The sequence below is a fragment of the Bos javanicus genome, chromosome 14, assembly GCF_032452875.1.
Source record: "Bos javanicus breed banteng chromosome 14, ARS-OSU_banteng_1.0, whole genome shotgun sequence".
NCBI classification, from domain to species: domain Eukaryota; kingdom Metazoa; phylum Chordata; class Mammalia; order Artiodactyla; family Bovidae; genus Bos; species Bos javanicus.
The window spans coordinates 36,569,506-36,586,160 of record NC_083881.1 but is presented as its reverse complement, the minus strand read 5'-3'; the positions used below and the strand labels follow the sequence as shown (position 1 = coordinate 36,586,160).

Here is a 16,655-nt window from a genome sequence, read left to right as displayed (position 1 = left end):
TTGGCAGCACATACAGTAAAATTAAAATTTTGATTCCTAGTCATTCCTAGGAACTTCACCAACATGAAGCAAGTATTTCTTTGCCCTATCATTGGCCATCTGCTATGAATAAATTTATTCAATTAATATTTACTGCTTATATTATAGCACAGGGAGCTCTACTCAGTACTCTGCAATGGCCTATATAGGAAAACAATCTAATACAGAGTGTATACATGTATCTGTAAAACAGATTCAACTTGCTGTACACCTGAAACTAACACAACATTGTAAATCAATTATGCATCAATAAAAATTTTTTTAAAGTTTTACCACAGGTCTACCATATACCTGGCATCAAGGTGGTACATCTATAATTTTTATATTGATCATTAAGTATTCAGATTTGAGGCAAAAAGATTTTAAAATCTTTGCATTAGAACACAATAGGTTCAATAAACATTTTTTGAATGAATGCATATCAAGGAGGAATTTACAATCAAATTGTAATTGAAAATAATTATGGACTGCTTTTAAGATTTTTTTGGTTACAGTTGTTTTTTTAATCTAGCAATGTTTTTTATAAGGATAATAAACTCTAAATGCAATGAGGAGAGTAGTTAGATTCTATATATAGCCATCCTCATAATAGTCATGGATTCTGGTATTTGAAAATTCACCTACCTGTTGAAAGCTGTAAATCAAAAATCAAAACTTGCAGTGCTTTTGTGGACATGCACAGAGTGGCAAAATACTGAGTCATGTTCCCAGCTGAGGTTACATGAGGTGAAGCTCTGTCTTCCTATTTCAGTTCCCACACTAGAAATAATTCTTTTTACAGTCTATTTAGTGCTGTATTTTTGGGCTTTCAGGAGGTAATTTTGCTGTTTAAAATGGTTCCCAAGTGTATTGTGGAAATGCTATCTAGGGTTCCTAAGTGCAAGAAGGCTATGTATGATGTTCCTTATAGAAAAAAGTATGTGTGTTAGATAAACATCATTTAGGCATGAGTGACAGGGCTGTTGGCCGTGGATTCAGTGTTAATGAATCAATGGTGGTGGTGGTTTAGTTGTTAAGTCGTGTCTGACTCTTGCGACCCTGACTCTTGCAGGCTAATGGACTGTAGCCTGCCAGGCTCCTCTGCCCATGGGATTCTCCAGGCAAGAATACTGGAGTGGGTTGTCATTTCCTTCCCCAGTAATGAGTCAGTAATATATAATAAACAAGGTGTCTTTCAACAAAAACACATAGAACAAAGTTATATTTTGAACAGTTGACCAAAACGTTGTCACCAGAGACTCAAAAGAACCTAACGCTGTACTCCTCTATAAGTGTTTAGTATTCACTAAGTGTTCAGGATGACTTTACAGAATATTACCATAAATAACAAGCACCAACTCTAACTTTCTAAATTAAGCACCACCTCTAATTAACTCTATGAACCCAAGGGATTTAATCCCTTTGTGTTTTCCTTTTCTGAAGTATGTCTGCGTGTTGAGGTGTTAGGTCAAGGGTTGGACTGCTCTCAAGGAAGTATCAATTATCCACTCCTAAACCTGTAATAAGTGTACTTACTTTGAGGAGTTTCCACTCTTTCCTCTTTCTTATTAAAATCTTGTTGTTGGTTTCCATGTTTCAACTTAGATAAGAAGAGATTTCTGTGAGACCTAAATCAAACACAAAAGCTCGTGATTTGTTCTGCAAAGACTAGAAAGGCTATGGGAAAAGGTAGAGGATTTGTCTCCATCTCTATCTAGGACCTGCTTCTACTTTGGCCTGTTTCCTTTGGTGTTCCCCTTGCTCAGTACCCCATCTTAACCTTTGGTCTCTTTAAGCTTTTTGTTGTCAAGACTTTCTGCTCTCCCATCATTTATTTTCTCCACTTCATTTATTCAGAAATCAAGATCCTTCTGGCCTTTCAATTGGAGAAATTTCAAAATTCTTTTACACATGATGGTAGATATCATGATTATAGATTCTGAAAAAGGGCTTTTTGGAAAGGTAAGATGGTTTGGAAATATAGGAAGGGGCAGAAATTTTGGACAATTCTGCAAAGTTTGTATTATTATAATTTATAAAGGGGCAAACTAAAATAAGAGGGGGAAAAAGTTCACTTAAGCTTAGGCAGCTCTTTTATTATCACCTAAAATTTACATCTTTACCCCTGTAAATGCTAATGCAACCACAAATGTGTTCCCTCCCTTCTCAAACTTTCTGTGTGCTCTGGAATGCCAGTCTCAACTTCTATGCCTTGTCTAAAGTTTAGCTCTCCCCTGGGTACACCATTTCTCTGTTTGTGGCCTTGAGTAGAGATTAGCTTCATCTTCCACATTCCATGAATCAGAGGGTTTCGCAGGTGGGTCTCTATACTTCCTGTTTCCTAATGTCACTTTCAGGATCCTGTTTCCATAGAAACCTCAGCCTTTGAGGATTCATGCCATTGAGGCATATTGCCATTTACTGTTTTCCATAATCATTTGTTATCCTTCCAAAGCACTTCCCATCATTCACAGATCTTTTTCTAACTGCTGCCATTACCATGAATTATTTCCATGTTTACATGAATAAACCAAATAACATCCTTGCCCCTTAATTCCTCATCTCCAGTGACCTCCTCCACACCAAATCAGCCACCCGCTTCCAAGGTTCCACTTAGCATCCCAACTGCTCTATACTTGGCAATCACTCATGTAGACTTTCTGCTCTGAGTATGCTACACTGTCTGTTAACAAAATTTCTAGCAGATTAAAGAGTTTTTAAAATAATTTCTTAAAATCAGGATTTGGGACATTATCAGAAATGTAACCTCCATCCCTTTCCTGCCCTAGCATCATGCCCTTGTTTCTGACAGATTCAAGTTTACTAGTTATCTGCTTTAAATTCAAGGACTCCCTGCTTGTGTGCTCCTTGCAGAAACAATGTGAAACAACCCAGGATCTGAAGAGGCAGGTCTCCACAGTTTGCCATTTCAAGGGTCTTAATATCTGTTGAGGTCTTAATACCTTTGTGACATTCTTCAAATCATAGCGTTTGCATGCAGCTATTATAATCTACATAAGTTTGCATGAATTGCTTCAAAGATTTGAAAAGCAGAGAAGAAAAACGTCAAATTTACTTCACCTCAATAAGGATACTGTACCCCATGAGGATTCAGTTACCGCAGACTGTCTGTCACTAACACTTTAAAAGAAGAAAACATTTGTAAGAATGCAAACATAAGAAATTGTTCATAAGGATAGTACTTTCCACACAGTCAAGTCAAATTTCAATTTATAAAAAGCATCTCTGGAAAGAAACTCTGGTAAAATTAGGACCTTTACGTAGTCCACTACAACATGGCTTGTTTTTGCCCAGATGTGCTTTTCAGAGACACCAAATCAATGTCTTTCCCAAACGTAAGTTCAGCAGAGGTGATGCTATAACTGAACATTCACAATGTCACTCTTTCAGAAACCCTCTCAAGGGTCTTTATTACTATGAATTTCTTATCCTACCTAACAGTCTCCAACTGAACTTTTTATAAAATTCTTCTCCTTTGCTATAGTTAAAATTAGCTCCAACAAACACAGCAGGATCATTTACAGCTTCATGCCTTCATCTGGAACTGTTCCTCTCTACTGAAAGGAAATCATTTCCTCTCCCACCCACCAGTAAACCATCCTCTGAGCCCAGCTCCATGCTCACACTTTCTAGAAGCAGATCATCAACTCCTTCAGCATTTAAGTCTATCAGTGAACTTTAACAACAAATTATGTAATGTCTACTACTGTTTTTGTTTCAAGTTTATAATTCTTATTGCCTCAAACAGTTTATAAGCTTTGCCAGAAGAAAATATTTTTTTCATCTAGTACCGACAGCATAAGCATTTCATCTTTCCTAGCATCTGTCTGACTTCAAAATCACACTTTTGATCCTACCCTTGTTTTACTTGCATCTTATTGATTCTTGCTTTGAAACTGGTGAATTTGATTCCCAGGATGGTTTTAATATTTGCTTGATTCCTAATCTTTACTCTGTATCTAGTTTTTGGTTTTTCTCCTGGTGTCCAGTACCCTACAAGATTTAACGTATGTCTGGTAATGAACTAGGCATCAAGGATTCAAAGCTATTTAAGAACTTTCAAAGAATTCTCCATCTAGAGAGAAATCTACAGGTAAACAGGTATGTTACTATCCAAGATAAGCCCTCCTAAAGAGGTATAACTTGGTGCTATGGAATACAGGAAGTAACAACTGCTCAGAGCTCAGCTAGATTTCTTAAAGGTGATCTTTCAGCTAGACTTTGAAGGGCAAACAAAAGCAAACAAAAGAGGATAGAAAAGATGGAAATTTAAAACTGAAGCAAGAGTCAAGGCATGAAAGAGCTTGTAATATTTGAAAACCAGGGAGAAGTTGTGTTGTTACAAAGTGTCATGTATGTGGGCAGGGAGGGGTTAATGCTTAGGGATAAGGTGTATATGGAAACAAACAAACAAACAAAACCCAGAAAGGGTCTATGTAAGGCTTTGTAACCCATGCCATAAAATCTAACCCATTTATAAGGAAACAGAAAGCTAAGAGAGGTTATTAAGCTGGGAAGTGAGTTAAATGGATTTATTTTAATGGAAAGCTAACTCTGGAAGTCATGTCAAGGATGGATTTTTGTGGCACAAAGCTAAGTAATAATCTAGGCTATGAACAATAAGAATGGATTAGAGAAGCATTTCTAAGATGGAATTTATAACACTTGGAGAGATAACTGAATGTGTGAGGGGAAGGAGGAGAGTCAGGGTACAGACAGACAAGAACTGTTTTACAGTGACTGAACTGCGTACCAGAAGGGCATCTGAAATAAGTGGTAGCACTATATTAAGACAGTATATAGGAAACATTCATTATCTGCAAGAATCATGGTAAGTTCTAATTTTATTTTACTTTAAAGCAGTACTATAGAGGGCAAGAAGTCCGGGCCACAGAATTTACTGGGTCTTAGTATTACTAAACTTTGATTTCCTAAACAAAATGAAATAACCAAGCCAATAAAAGTGAAATCCCTACTTCTCAAAATGGGTCTTAGAAAAAAGTCAATGAGAAACAAGACTTCAATGGAGCAGTGAGGAGTAGATCACGTTTTGACAGGCAGGGACAAGAAGAACTGTAAGACTGACGTCAGTCCTGAGGTGTGACCAATGTCACATCCAGCCAGTTCAGACTCCAACTCCCACCTCTAAATCAGTAGTTAAGATGGGGCTTACAGCACTTAAGCCATGGTCCTGAGAAGAGAGTGATACTACATCCACTGCCAAATACATCCATACAGAAACCACAACGATTTGACTATTTGGCCTTGGTTTAAGGGTGGATGAAGAGAAGGAATGGACCACAGGTTCAATATAAAAGATCTTTATAATGGTAGATTTTATTGTCTTCAATAGAGTTAGTTTCTAAAGCCAAAGCAAAAGATAAAAGTCAATTCTGCAAAAATTACCCTTGAAAATCCCTAAAGAAGAAATAATTTTAGAAACTGAATTCTTTGCTCTCAATATGTAGGAATGACACAGCCTGCTTCCTTCCAACACTGGAGCAAATCAGTGTCTGCACTTGTTCACCAGATGAAGAGTTAGCCTGCCCTTAGACAAAATGAAGGGCTTCCCTGGCAGCTCAGTGGTAAAGAATCTGCTTGCCAATGCAGAAGACGCAGGAGAGGCGGGTTCGACCCCTGAGATGGGAAGATCCCCTGGAGGAGGGCATGGCAACCCACTCCAGTATTCTTGCCTGGGAATCCCATGGACAGAGGAGCCTGGTGGGCTACAGTATACAGGGTGGCAAAGAGTTGGACACCACTGAAGCGACTGAGCACGCATCATGCACAGAGAAGATGAACAATATTTTAACATATCAGAATAACCCTCAGTGCCACAGTCACATGAGGGCATGCAGGATTTGAGAACTAAGGGACACAGATGATTCAGGCTTCCAGCCTCAATATTGTTCTGGAGCTCATGTTCATCATTCCCAGTAAATGATATCACACTATCTACACAGTACTGTTTTCTCTCTACTCTTGCTTAGCATTTGCAACAGAATTTGCATAAGCCATGATGTAACTCTACAGTACTTCCAAATATACAAATGTTAGTCATCAGTAAGGCAATACACCTACTGCTTAAAAATTATTTTTGTTAACAACAGCTCACTACCATCACTTTTACATAGATATTACATTCATAAGACAAAAATGTACTAATGAATTTACAAACCTTTTTCCTGTATCCAAATTAGTTTCAGTTGCCAATTCAACATCTTTACCATTAGGTTTATCTTCAGAATATGTTGTTCTTGCTCTTTTAGTTTCCACTACTTTTGCTGCTGCCTTAAAAAAATGGGGATGTGGGAGAGGAAGGAATGCAATAAGCCATTAAAAACAAGTAGCATTAAATCAAGCCTTCTAGTTATTTGATAGTCATAACAAAAGTTATCTCTTCACAGACCAATAAAGGGCAGTGTATTGTTTCCCCAAGTACCTGCGACATGACAGTCAGCCACCTGCTTGGTTTATAAGCATTATGGAGAAGGGCTTTCCTTGTAAATGTACTTGATACACACAACGTGCTAAAGAATATTTTTTTCCCCCTTTGAGTGTGCTGGGTCTTAGTTGAGGCATGTGGGATCTTTAGTTGTGGCCTGTGGGATCTAGTTCCCTGACCAGGGATTGAACCCTGGTCCCCCTACTTTGGGAGCGCAGAGCCTTGGCCACTGGATCACCAGGGAAGTCCCTATAGACAATTTTAAGATAAAACGTTACTTAAACATATATATATATATATATATATAAAACATATTAAAACTGTCTGGGGCTAGGACAGGATAAAATGTGATTAAAAAGAAAATTTCTGTAGTAGCCCTTCTTCAGTCCAACTTGACTTTTCCCAAAAATATGCTAAAATTTTCTTTTAAATTTAATTAAATTAAAACTATTTCTTTTTTACTTATTTCTCATTTCATTTTGCTAAGTTTCCCCTCAACTTTTTATTGTGAAAAATTTCCTCAAGCCTTACTTTGAAAAGTTGAAAATACTACATAGATCAGAAATAAACTTTCTTTTAGATGCACTAACTGTAACATTTCACCACACTATTCTATAAAATCACTAAGTAAAATTCTGATTAGTTTTTAAGGATTTCTATTTCAAGTATTCTCCTTTATTTTAACAATGTAAGTCTATGTTTAGAGCTTCTCTGAAATACGCATACCTTCATTAGAAACGTTGATGATTTTTCATTCAGGACACAATTCACATAACTCTTAATTTTCTCCATCATGTGGTTGTAGCTGAAGTGTTGAAAAAAGGAATGAAATGTATCTTTCTGAGAGATTATCGTAAGCAATTTCCTTTTAAAAGGCTAAAGAAAACAGAAGAAACATAAATCACAAATAAGATACTAGAAATTCTGTCATATTGTTTAACTGAAAAAAGTCACTAAGCCAAAACCCAAGATTTTACAAAATCTCCCATTTTAAATGCCCACCTATATATTTTTGACAAAAAAATTCTTATTTTACACATATATAAATATAAACCTAAATATCTATGATCAAGTTTAAGAAATAAAACATTATCTATTTAACTGAAGTCTTATTATCATAATCTGATGGCACTCCTTGTCCTTCCTGGCCTTCTTTTCAAGGTAAGCAGTATCCTGAATTTAGAACTTAGCATATCCATGCATTCCTTTACACTTGTACTACATATCTACGCACCCATAAACAATGTATAGTATTGTTTAGCACGGTTTTAACTTTATACAAATGGTGTTATACTATGTGTATTCTTCTGAAACTTTCTTTATTCTGCTCAACTCTGTTTATGATATTTATCCACACTGACTTGACACAGAATTACTAGTTACTTTCACTATTAAACCCTGGAGAAGGAAATGGCAACCCACTCCAGTACTCTTGCCTGGAGAATCCCATGGATGGAGGAGCCTGGTAGGCTGCAGTCCATGGGGTTGCACAGAGTTGGACATGACTGGGCGACTTCACTTTCACTTTTTTCACTGTTAAATAGTAGTCCATTGATCAAAAATATCATCTATTCATCTTTCCTTCCAGCCTGTGTAAGTATTTAGGCTATTTTCTATAATCCACAATTCGATTAAACATTTTTATACATGTCTTCTTGTGAACAGTACAATTTTTTCTTAGTTCTTTCAATGCTGATTGCATAATTAAGCTATAAAGCTTAAAAAAAAATTACTTCTCAAGCTCTATCTCAGAGCAATTTTCACAGTTGGGCCTGAATTTTTTTTTGGTTTTTATTTTTTAAGTAAAGCTTCATGACTTTAAAAGCATATAGTGAAAGTAAGAACAGTTACTCTAGGGTATTTATCTAGAAGTGGAATTGCTAGAATGCATGCTTATTGATTTTGCTAAAATACTCACTGAAGCTGAAGTACCAATTTATAGTCCTGAGAGGAAGGTATAGCAGTACTATAATTTCTCCACATTTTGAGCCAACTGTTGGTGTTCTAAGACATTTTAATCATTGCCACTCTGAGGTGTAGAAAATATTATTTCAAAATATTACTTGGTGCGTGCGTGGTGCGTGTTTTAAGTTGCTACAGCTGTATCTGACTGTTTGCAACTCTGTGGACTGTAGCCCACCAGGCTCCTCTGTCCATGGGATTCTCCAGGCAAGAACATTGTAGTGGGTTGCCATGCCCTGCTCCAGCGGATTTTCCCGACCCAGGGACAGAACTGTGTCTCCTGCGGCTCCTGCATTTCAGGTGTATTCTTTACTGCTAAGCCACTAGGCAGCCCATATTACTTGGTACTGCTCTGATAACAAGTATTAGTGAGGTCAGCATTTTCTCTTTATGTTTACTGGCCATAAAATTTCCTCTTCTGTGAAGTACAAGCAGAGTGGATAGTCACCTCACAGTGCTAAGTTTTTAGTCACCTAAACCTAGGTTTTTAGTCACCTAAACTGACTTAGGTGAGTTTTTAGTCACCTCACAGTGCTAAGGCAAAAAAATTAGGGCAAGGAACCCAATTAACATCAGGTTTTCAGCTGAAATCTCTGGAGGAGTACATCCTAGGAACAAGGGCAAATTAGAGATAGAATGAGCCTTACTAAAAGCTCTGTTTCTCGATGAATTAAAGTGATTCCCCTCTCCCCCATACCAGTATGTGAAAAGGTACTCAGCTTCATTAATCATCAAAGAAACAGAAATTAAAACCCAATAAGGTAGCACTATCTCACTGCCAGAATGACTAAATACTTGCCAGAGTGACTACAATGAAAACCACAGACATTGTCTGTGAAGCAACTGGAACTCTTTCACACTGCTGAAAGAACTGATATTGCTACTTTGGAAGACTGTTTCACCGTATCTACTAAAACTGAATATGTGCATATATTTATAACCTAACAAATCTATTCCTAGGTATTATCCAATAGAAACACATATAGTTGTTGTACAAAAGACATGTAAAGGAATCTAACAGCCAAAACCTGGAAATAACTCAAATGTCCATCAACAATACAATGGATAAACTGTAGTATATTTCTACAATGGAGCAATGAGAATAAACAAACAATTGTTATAAGCAATGCTGTGGATCTTTCTGACAAACAGAAACCTGCTATATGATTATATTATATAAAGTTGAGAAATAAGTAAAGCTAATCTTGGATGTTACATGTTAGGAGAGTGGTTACCCTTGAGAAGGTGGGAAGGACAGTGACTAGAGTGTGCTGGTGATGTTCTATTTCTTGATCTAAGAGGTCATCACACAAAGTGTGCTCCTTTTGTGAAAATACATCTACTTATGCTATAAGTATTCTACTAAAGGTATGCCACTGTTCAATTAAAAGTTTACTAAAAACTGTATAAAACTATGCTTACTTCTTTGATAAACTTAATTGACTCCCACACCACTTTGTTTTTAATACTTAAAAATTAACTTCTATTGACCTTGATATTACACATACACAGAAAGACTAGTGATCACCTAAGAAACCATTAGAAAAACAGGCAAGTTATAATGCATTCTTCCACACCTGTGCTGCTCAATATGGCAGCCACTAGTCATGCAGTCCTTGAAATGTGTGAGCCCTGAATTTAGACTTAAGTGTAAAAGTCTAATTACACCTCTAAAAAGTCTAAAAACACCTCAGATTTCAAAGACTTCGTACAGCTGTTGCTCAGTATTGGTAGGGAATTGGCCCCAGAACTCCCCTCTGATACCAAAATCTAAGGATGCTCAAGTCTTCTATATAAAATGGTGCAGTATTTGCATATATCCTACACACATCCTTCGGTAAACTTTAAAAATATCTAGATAACCTATAACACCTAACCCAATGTAAATGCTAGGTAAATAGTTACCAGAGTGTGGCAAACTCAAGTTTTTCTTTTTGAAACATTTTGGAATTTTCCCCCCAAATATTTTCCATCTGCAGTTGGTTGAATCCCTAGATATGGAAACCAGGATACAGAGGGCTGACTGTCCAAAAAAGGGAGTGCAAAATATCTCACCAATGCGTTTTCACATGGATTGCTAAAAAAAATTAGCTTTACTTGTTTCTTCTTACTTTTTTAATGTGGCCACTAGAAAATTTAAAAATCACATCCATCACTGGCATTACTTTTCTATTGAACTAGACTTTTCTTTTAAACTATACTGTTTAAAAGAGAAAGCATTTCTTTTCCCTCCCAATGTTTTTTCAATTTTTCTTATTCCAAATAAACAGCTCTAAAATCCTAATGTAAATAATTACCGTGTAAGAATTTGGGTCACCAAATACTCTTTCAAAGACTTCTTCTGCTTCCTTAAAATTGCCATTTTCCATGCAAACGGCTATAGCCTAAAAATCAGAATACAGACAAATCAGACAAATACATATCTTGGATTGCTTTTTAAAATATCTAATTGCTGTTTAATATTAAAATAACTCAGGTAAGGTTTAAACTACTTCATCTAAAATATTCTTACACAGATTAACAATTCTGATTTGATAAATGATATATAATAGCTTTTCAAAGATGAAATAACTGTGGTCCAAAAAGACATGAAAATTTTTGACTAGCCTCTTCTATTTAATTAATAAATTCAGAGCTACATTATATATATTGAGGACTCACCAAAATAATAATTTTAAACAAAAGGGAAATAAGACAGGAGGCAGATGGATGGTATTTGAGATGATTAGGAGAGAGATATATATATAGGTATATAAAATTTGCCATTTAGGAGCCTAGGAAAATCACTAATAGAAATGCAGGAAGCCAGATGCTTTTGAGTAAGCATTTTATAAACAGGCCTTTTTTATTTCCCCCAATTGATTAAAAAAAAGAAAACAAAACTATTTCGTATTCAGGTAAAGTCAGCAAAAACAAGACCAAGAGCTGACTGTGGCTCAGATCATGAACTCATTATTGCAAAATTCAGACTTAAATTGAAGAAGGTAGGGAAAACCACTAGACCATTCAGGTATAGACCATTCAGGTATGACCTAAATCAAATCCCTTATGATTATACAGTGAAAGTGACAAATAGATTTAAGTGGATTATATCTGATAAATGGAGTGCCTGAAGAACTATGAACAGAGGTTCATGCAACTGTAGAGGAGGCAGTGATCAAAACCATCCCCAAGAAAAAGAAATGCAAAAAGGCAAAATGGTTGTCTGAGGAGGCCTTACAAATAGCTGAGAAAAGAGAAGCAAAGGCAAAGAAGAAAAGGAAAGATATACCCATTTGAACACAGGGTTCCAAAGAACAGCAAAGAGAGATAAGAAAGCCTTCCTACGTGATCAATGCAAAGAAATAGAGGAAAACAACAAAATGGGAAAGACTAGAGATCTCTTCAAGAAAATCAGAGATACCAAGGGAACATTTCATGCAAAGATGGGCTCAATAAAGGACAGAAACAGTACGGACCTAACAGAAGCAGAAGATATTAAGAAGATGTAGAAAGGAAACTCAGAAGGACTATACGAAAAAGATCTTCATGGCCCAGATAACCATGATGGTGTGACCACTTACCTAGAGCCAGACATCCTGGAATGTGAAGTCAAGTGGGCCTTAGGAAGCATCACTACAAACAAAGGCAGTGGAGGTGATGGAATTCCAGCTGAGCTATTTCAAATCCTAAAAGATGATGCTGTGAAAGTGCTGCACTCCATATGGCAGTCAATTTGGAAAACTCAGCAGTGGCCAAAAGACTGGAAAAGGTCAGTTTTCATTCCAATCTCAAAGAAAGGCAATGCCAAAGAATGCTCAAACTATCACACAATTTGCATTCATCTCACACACTAGCAAAATAACGCTCAAAATTTTCCAACTTAGGCTTCAACAGTACATGAACCGTGAACTTCCAGATATTCAAGCTGGATTCAGAAAAGGCAGAGGAACCAGAGATCAAATTGCCAATATTGGCTAGATCATAGAAAAAGCAATAGAATTCCAGAAAAATGTCTACTCCTGTTATATTGACTACTTCTGAGAAAGCCTTTGACTGTGTGGATCACAACAAACTGGAAAATTATTCAAGAGATGGGAATACCAGACCACCTGACCTGCCTCCTGAGAAATCTGTATGCAGGTCAAGAAGCAACAGTTAGATCTGGACATGGAACAAAGGACTGGTTCCAAATTGGGAAAGGGGTATGACAAGGGTATATATTGTCACCCTGCTTATTTAACTTATATGCAGAGTACATCATGAGAAATGTTGGGTTGGATGAAGCACAAGCTGGAATCAAGGTTGCTGGGAAAAATATCAATACCTCAGATGCAGACAACACCACCCTTATGGCAGAAAGCAAAGAGGAACTAAAGAGCCTCTTTAGTTGAAAGTGATGAAAGTGAAAGAGGAAAGTGAAAAAGCTGGCTTAAAACTCAACATTCAAAAAACTAAAACCATGGCATCTGGTCCCATCACTTCAAGGCAAACAGATGGGGAAACAACGGAAACAGCAACAGACTTTATTTTCTTGGGCTCCAAAATCACTGTAGATGGTGATTGCAGCCATGAAATTAAAAGATGCTTGCTCCTTGGAAGAAAAGCTATGACCAACCTAGACAGAATATTAAAAAGCAGAGATGTTACTTTGCCAACAAAGATCTGTCTAGTCAAAGCTATTGTTTTTCCAGTCATTATGTATAGATGTGAGAGGTGGACCATCAAGGAAGCTGAGGCCGAAGAACTGATGCTTTTGAACTGTGGTGTTGGAGAAGACTCTTGAGAGTCCCTTGGCCACAAGATCAAACCAGTACATCCTAAAGGAAATCAATCCTGAATATTCATTGGAAGGACTGATGCTCAAGCTGAAGCTCCAGTACTTTGGCCATCTGATGTGAAGAACTCATCTGAAAACACCCTGATGCTCGGAACGATTGAAGGAAGGAGGAGAAGGGGACAAAAGAGGATGAGATGGTTGGATGGCATCACCGACTCGATGGACATGAGTTTAAGCAAGCTCCGGGAGTTGGTGATGGACAGGGAAGTCTGGCATGCTGCAGTTCATGGGGTCGCAGTCGGACACGACTGGAGCAACAGAACTGAACTGATAGCCGATTAACAAACAATGTTGTGATAGTTTCAGGTGAACAGAAAAGGGACTCAGCTAGACTTACATGTATTCATTCTTCCCCAACACCCCTCCCATCCAGGCTGCCACATAACATTGAGCAGAGTTCCATCTGTTATACAGCAGCACCTTGGTGGTTATCCATTTTAAATATAGCAGTGTATAAACCGGCCTTTTTGATACCATATGTGGTTATAGGACCACCACTACCATCTGGATAGGCTTGTAAATTTGGGCAAACCTCTTGGGTCTTGGTTTCTTAAAATGGGGAAAATTATAGTATCTATTTCATAGGGTAGTTGTGAAAATTAAAGAGTTACATATGAAAGTACTTATAAAGACAGCTGAGTGCCTAAGAATTGATGCTTTTTAATTGTGGTGTTGGAGACTCTTGAGAGTCTCTTAGACTGCAAGGAGATCAAACCAGTCTATCCAAAAGGAAATCAGCCTTGAATATTCATTGGAAGGACTGACGCTAAAGCTGAAACTCCAATACTTTGGCCACCTGATGCAAAGAACTAACTCATGTGAAAAGACCCTGACACTGGGAAAGACTGATGGCAGGAGGAGAAGGTGACTGCAGGAGGGGAAAGGGACGACATAGGATGAGATGGTTGGATGGCATCACTGACTCGGACATGAGTTTGAGCACGCTCCGGGAGCTGGTGACGGACAGGGAAGCCTGTGGGCTGCAGTCCATGGGGTCAAAAAAAGCGACTGAAGTGACTGACTGATCAAAGTACTTAGAACAATATCTTCAAATAGTAAGCAATATATTATTACATTGTTGCTATGTATTTCATGGTAACCTGCTCAACTTTATACTAGTATATTTAACAAAGGCTGCTTCCCCTAGACCTCCCAAAGTTTGGGATAATGATAGATCCCTTTGGCCTGAGTTGAAATTCTTAAAAGCAGCAGTCATGTTTTTGCCCATTTTCTTCAGGCTTAATTCTACTTGACAGTCACCACACGATCAATGATTAATTCTTGAGAACGTGGGACACCACCTGGATTTTAGTTTAACTGTGAAAATCTTGAGAACGTGCTTTGCCTGTAAGCAAAACATATTTTCCCTTCTGTCTTTGGATGACTTTCTTTAGTTTCTCACTCTTCAAAAGGCCACTTGTAAAATTCTCTGTATCTATATAGTTAACATTTTACATTCTCTCTTTTTAATTTTACATTCTCTTAATCACAAAAATCCATTTCATTTTCTATCATTTGATAACCTTGAGTGGGAGAGCACAAACCACTGTTTTTTAGGTTTAGTGATCTTTAAATAGATCTGATGGACTGTAGCCTGCCAGCCTCCTCTGACCATGGAATTTTCCAGGTAAGAACACTGGAATGGGATACCATTTCCTACTCCAGGGGATCTTTCCAACCCAGGGATCAAACCCATGTCTCTTGCATCTCCTGCACTGGCAGGTGGATTCTTTACCACTCACGTCACCTGGAAAGCCCCTGTTTTCCAAAGTGGGGGCAATATGCACTTAGGTAACAAACATTAACTCCAGTTCTTAGAGCTCATGTCAAATTTCTAAAGAGAATAATTATATTGAATTTTACTAAAGGTTCATTGTCCAACAGTAGCTCTTAGTTTCTTTAAATGTCATGCTTTTATTTTCTAGGAAAATAATAATTATAAACATAAAGAATACTCATACCTGAATTTTAATTAAATTCTCTATTTCTTCATGAAGCTTGTCATGCTCCTTTTCAATTGAAGCCCAAATCATCAGGGCTGATTCCAAGGGTGTAATTCGTTCATCACTTTCAAACTGTGCATCTTTTAAACCAAAATAAAAACAAGTACCTTAGAAAACTATGAAGAACTTAACTTTGTTAATTTTTTATAAATTACTTTCTTTAAATATTGACTGATTGTATTCTATTTGCCAGGCACTGCTCTTATATATGCTTGTTTAGGAAAGATTTTTCAAATTAATTTCCTCATTACAATCAACTTAAAATAGAAAATGCCAGACAAGTTCATAAAACATTTGAAGCTTTTCTCTGCTAAAATATTTAAGGACTAGTTCTTGGTGGTTCAGTAGTTGGGAATCTGCCTTCCAATGCAGGGGACTCAGGTTTGACCCCTGGTTTAGCACCTGGGATCCCGTGTGTTGTGGGGCAGCTAAGCCCACACACCACAAGTATTGGGCCCGCACTGAAACTAGAGAAAGCCCACACACCGCAACAAGAGAAGCCTGTGCACCACAACAAAGACCCAGAGCAGCCAGTATGTATACATATGCATCGATTTTAAGAGCTGAAAAAAACATAAGGTACCTTTACATAAGGTATCACAGTAACAGAATTCTTAAATGGTTTATAAGTCTAACTGCAGTGTAACAAACCTCAAATAGAAATCTGATCTTAGCATATACTAATTGAAATCCTTATTATATATTTTGTGGATATTTGAAACAGGCATTCAGGTTATCTCTCTACCAACATTCTTCCAGTTATCAAGGCTTAAAAATCTAAGGAGTCATTGTTTTACTCCTGTTTCTCATCACCGTATCTGTTGCAATATATTATACAGTGGTTTTAAAAACTTCAGAGTTTATTCCAGACTCTATCATTTATCATCTTTGGGGTGCTGAAAAGCTATTTCACCTCTCTAAGTCTCAGTTTTCTCACCTATAAAATGCCACAATTGTAAATACTATGTGAATATTTAATGAGATAATATTTGTACTGCTGTTAAACTTTCTTAAAACAGAATTTTGATCAGGTTATCCTCATGAAACACTCACTGTGGCTGATAACTTAACAAATTACACACAAACTTCTCATTTCGAAATTCTGAACCTTCACCACGTGTGCACTAATCTATTCACTCAGTATATATTACGGCTCATTTCAATACTCATCTTTCCTAAGAAGTCTTTCTTGATTGACATTATCCAACCCTTCTTGCTAATCTACCTTCCTTCTTATAAATGTGACATACAGAAAAACTGTATGTATGTTAGATCTTAACTTAAAAGACTTTACAGTGTAGAAAAACAAGTATTGTATATTAACACATATATATACAATCTACAACAACGGTACTGAAGGGCAGGAACAGAGACTCAGATATAGAGA

The 16,655-nt window shown here is 37.1% G+C and overlaps 1 protein-coding gene across 2 annotated transcripts in view; it reads right to left on the bottom strand.

The window, feature by feature from the left end:
* Positions 1–16,655, bottom strand: part of TERF1 (telomeric repeat binding factor 1) — a 43,525-nt gene that overhangs the window by 14,045 nt on the left and 12,825 nt on the right. Inside the window, exons 3-8 of one of the 2 annotated variants that reach the window (XM_061438977.1) lie at positions 15,227–15,348; positions 10,744–10,830; positions 7,211–7,360; positions 6,218–6,330; positions 3,100–3,159; positions 1,555–1,646 (exon numbers count right to left, since the gene is read on the bottom strand). In XM_061438977.1, coding sequence (XP_061294961.1) covers positions 1,555–1,646; positions 3,100–3,159; positions 6,218–6,330; positions 7,211–7,360; positions 10,744–10,830; positions 15,227–15,348 — 624 coding nt within the window. The remainder of the gene's footprint in view (positions 1–1,554; positions 1,647–3,099; positions 3,160–6,217; positions 6,331–7,210; positions 7,361–10,743; positions 10,831–15,226; positions 15,349–16,655) is intronic. The other variant, XM_061438978.1, reaches the window with a different exon arrangement.